The sequence below is a fragment of the Fukomys damarensis genome, unplaced genomic scaffold (genome assembly GCF_012274545.1).
Source record: "Fukomys damarensis isolate Sample0158 unplaced genomic scaffold, DMR_v1.0_HiC HiC_scaffold_44, whole genome shotgun sequence".
In the NCBI taxonomy this organism is placed as follows: domain Eukaryota; kingdom Metazoa; phylum Chordata; class Mammalia; order Rodentia; family Bathyergidae; genus Fukomys; species Fukomys damarensis.
Window position 1 is genome coordinate 200,194 of NW_022900956.1, and position 2,328 is coordinate 202,521.

The 2,328-nt window shown below is 37.1% G+C and overlaps 1 protein-coding gene across 1 annotated transcript in view; it reads left to right on the plus strand.

Moving 5' to 3' along the window:
• Window positions 1-2,328, plus strand: part of LOC104875803 (PDZ and LIM domain protein 5-like) — a 61,003-nt gene that overhangs the window by 9,898 nt on the left and 48,777 nt on the right. Inside the window, 3 exon segments of the mRNA XM_010643524.1 lie at window positions 577-720; window positions 1,357-1,400; window positions 1,403-1,469. Coding sequence (XP_010641826.1) covers window positions 577-720; window positions 1,357-1,400; window positions 1,403-1,469 — 255 coding nt within the window.

A 2,328-nucleotide genomic window follows, 5' to 3' on the forward strand; every position in this document is an offset into this window, starting at 1 on the left:
AGGGAAGGTGTGATGCGTAGGGGAAGAACAAAAAGGGAAAAGAAAAAAATGTGAGAGAATGAAAAGATGAAAGTAAAGTGTTTGTAGATGGGGAGGAGAGGAGGGGGTGAAGGGAGGGCAGAGGTAAGGGGAAAAATGAGAATCAAGACTTGCCATGTAAAGGTACATGATCCCAACAATGAATGTAACTGTACTGTATCCCTAAAATGTACCAATAAACTCAATAAAATTAAAAAAAATTCAGCTTAAATGTAGATTTATTTCCTACTTAATTGTTGGTAAATCAGTCTTCAAATGCGTGCTATATGACCTTCATTTAATTTTAAATAGAACTAGAGACCTGAGCACTTAATGTTTCTATGTAAAAATTAGTTTTATGTAGAATTGTACATTGAATTTTAATTTCTTAGGAAAATCACAGCAGCATTAAATAAATAATTGAACTCCTTTTACATCTTGGATATCACACTCCTTTATATTATCTAAATATTAGTGTAGAAAGATTGCTATCTTGTATTTATTATGCTATTTTTTCTTACTTTTCTGTGCCTTTCCTTTCTTTTTCCTACTTATCAGTTTAAGCAGCTCCTCAGGAAATGTGGAAGGCTCTTTGGATGGTTTTCGAAACTTGTCTACCTTCTCTCCTCCTGCTAGATACAGTGCTGCAGTTCTGAGCAGTGCGGCTGCTGCAGTGTCTGCCATCATTTCTGCAAGAACCAGGTGAACTGATTACGTGTGCAGTGTCCATCTGACGTGACCCCAGTACTCTCACTGTACAACAGTCATTTCAGTGAAAATGTTGAAACACTGCCCTGTGACCTCGTCGGTGTGTAGTAGCTCCATTCTCCAAGCTGTGGGTTGACCCTACAGTATTTGTTACTGTTGTTTTAAAAAATCATCCTTTGACGTCTTCCATTGATAGCATTTATGTGCATTTCTTGCTTGTGTGGATTATTGCATGTCGTATAGTTACTGACTTTAGGAATGTTATAATTTTCAGGTTTTTGAAACAATCAAGTACAAATTAAGTTTCTGTTGATAATCTTCTCCTGGCTACTTTTTGAAATACCCCTTCCTCCCACTAAAAAACAGAAATTGTTTTATAGGATTTTGTTTTGTTTTTATATAATTTTTGTAGTTTTAAATGCTTGCTAGAAGATTACTTTGCCCACTTTTGGTGAAAATCAAGTCCATTTTGTATATGAGTAGAATAATAGACTCACCGTCCTTTTTCCCCTCTTACTGCTTCATGCTTCTCTCACTCTCAAAATGTTTCAGATCATAGACTTCAAACCACTTTCTACTACTTGTAGTATGCATTTTTTTTAACTTAAACTCTTTCTAAATGCTTACAAGGCTCTCCGGTCCTGAAATGTATTGCTCTCTCCTTGGTGCTCTGTGTCTAAGACTGTAGCTTTCTCTTATCTCCAGCCCCCCCAGAAATCAGCTGGCTTTGTAGCCCTGAGAAAGCAAGGTATTGGGGAAATGGACACAGCAGGTGGTGGGGTGCTGTAAGGATGCTGCCTTCTCTAATGCTCATTGCCATGGTAACATGCCAGGGAGAAATCTTAGAGCTGATTGTTACCTGGTTTCTAGTTAACTAGAATTTCAGTGCAATGTTCATGCATAGGCCTGCTATTTTGTGAGTTTTTTTAAACTGTTAACTCACCTTTGAATTCTTTGTGACTTTTTTCATTGGCACACTTGATGTTTGTTATGAATAGTTGTGCCAGTATTTGTAGTAGAATTCTGCTTTATATCATGGACATAACCTTAGTAGGACATATATTTTGAAAAAATGAAAAAGAATAAGAATGTATTTTGTTTGACTACTGTCATAACAGTTCTTAAACATGAGGGCTTTGCTTGAAAAATCAACTAATTTTTTACCATTTCTGGGAAATGTTTGTGTTGGTAAGCTTTCCATCATTGTGACGAAAGACCTGAAGTAAGCAACATATAGGAAGGAAAAGATTGTTTTGTCTCAGAGGTTTCAGTCTGTAGTCAGAGGTCTGTGGCGAGACTGCACAGGGAGGGGAGTATGTGGTGCAACAGTGCTATTCATATTAGGAGCCCTGAGGGAGACGGGGCTGTGGCCCAGTACCCTCAAGGGTGTGCCTGCCCTGCAGCCTAACTTTTTGCACTACTCCTTTCCTCCTACCCTTCCCATCTAGTGATTAGGCCAGAATTATTAGCTATAATGTAAAAAATACAAATACCCCATGTTTTCTAAGTGTGTCATCTCAGCTGTATAAAATTGTTTTTTTTACTTTTAAAAAAATTCTGTATGAAATCTTTTTTTTTCTTTTTTTTTTTTTTTGAGGCAGG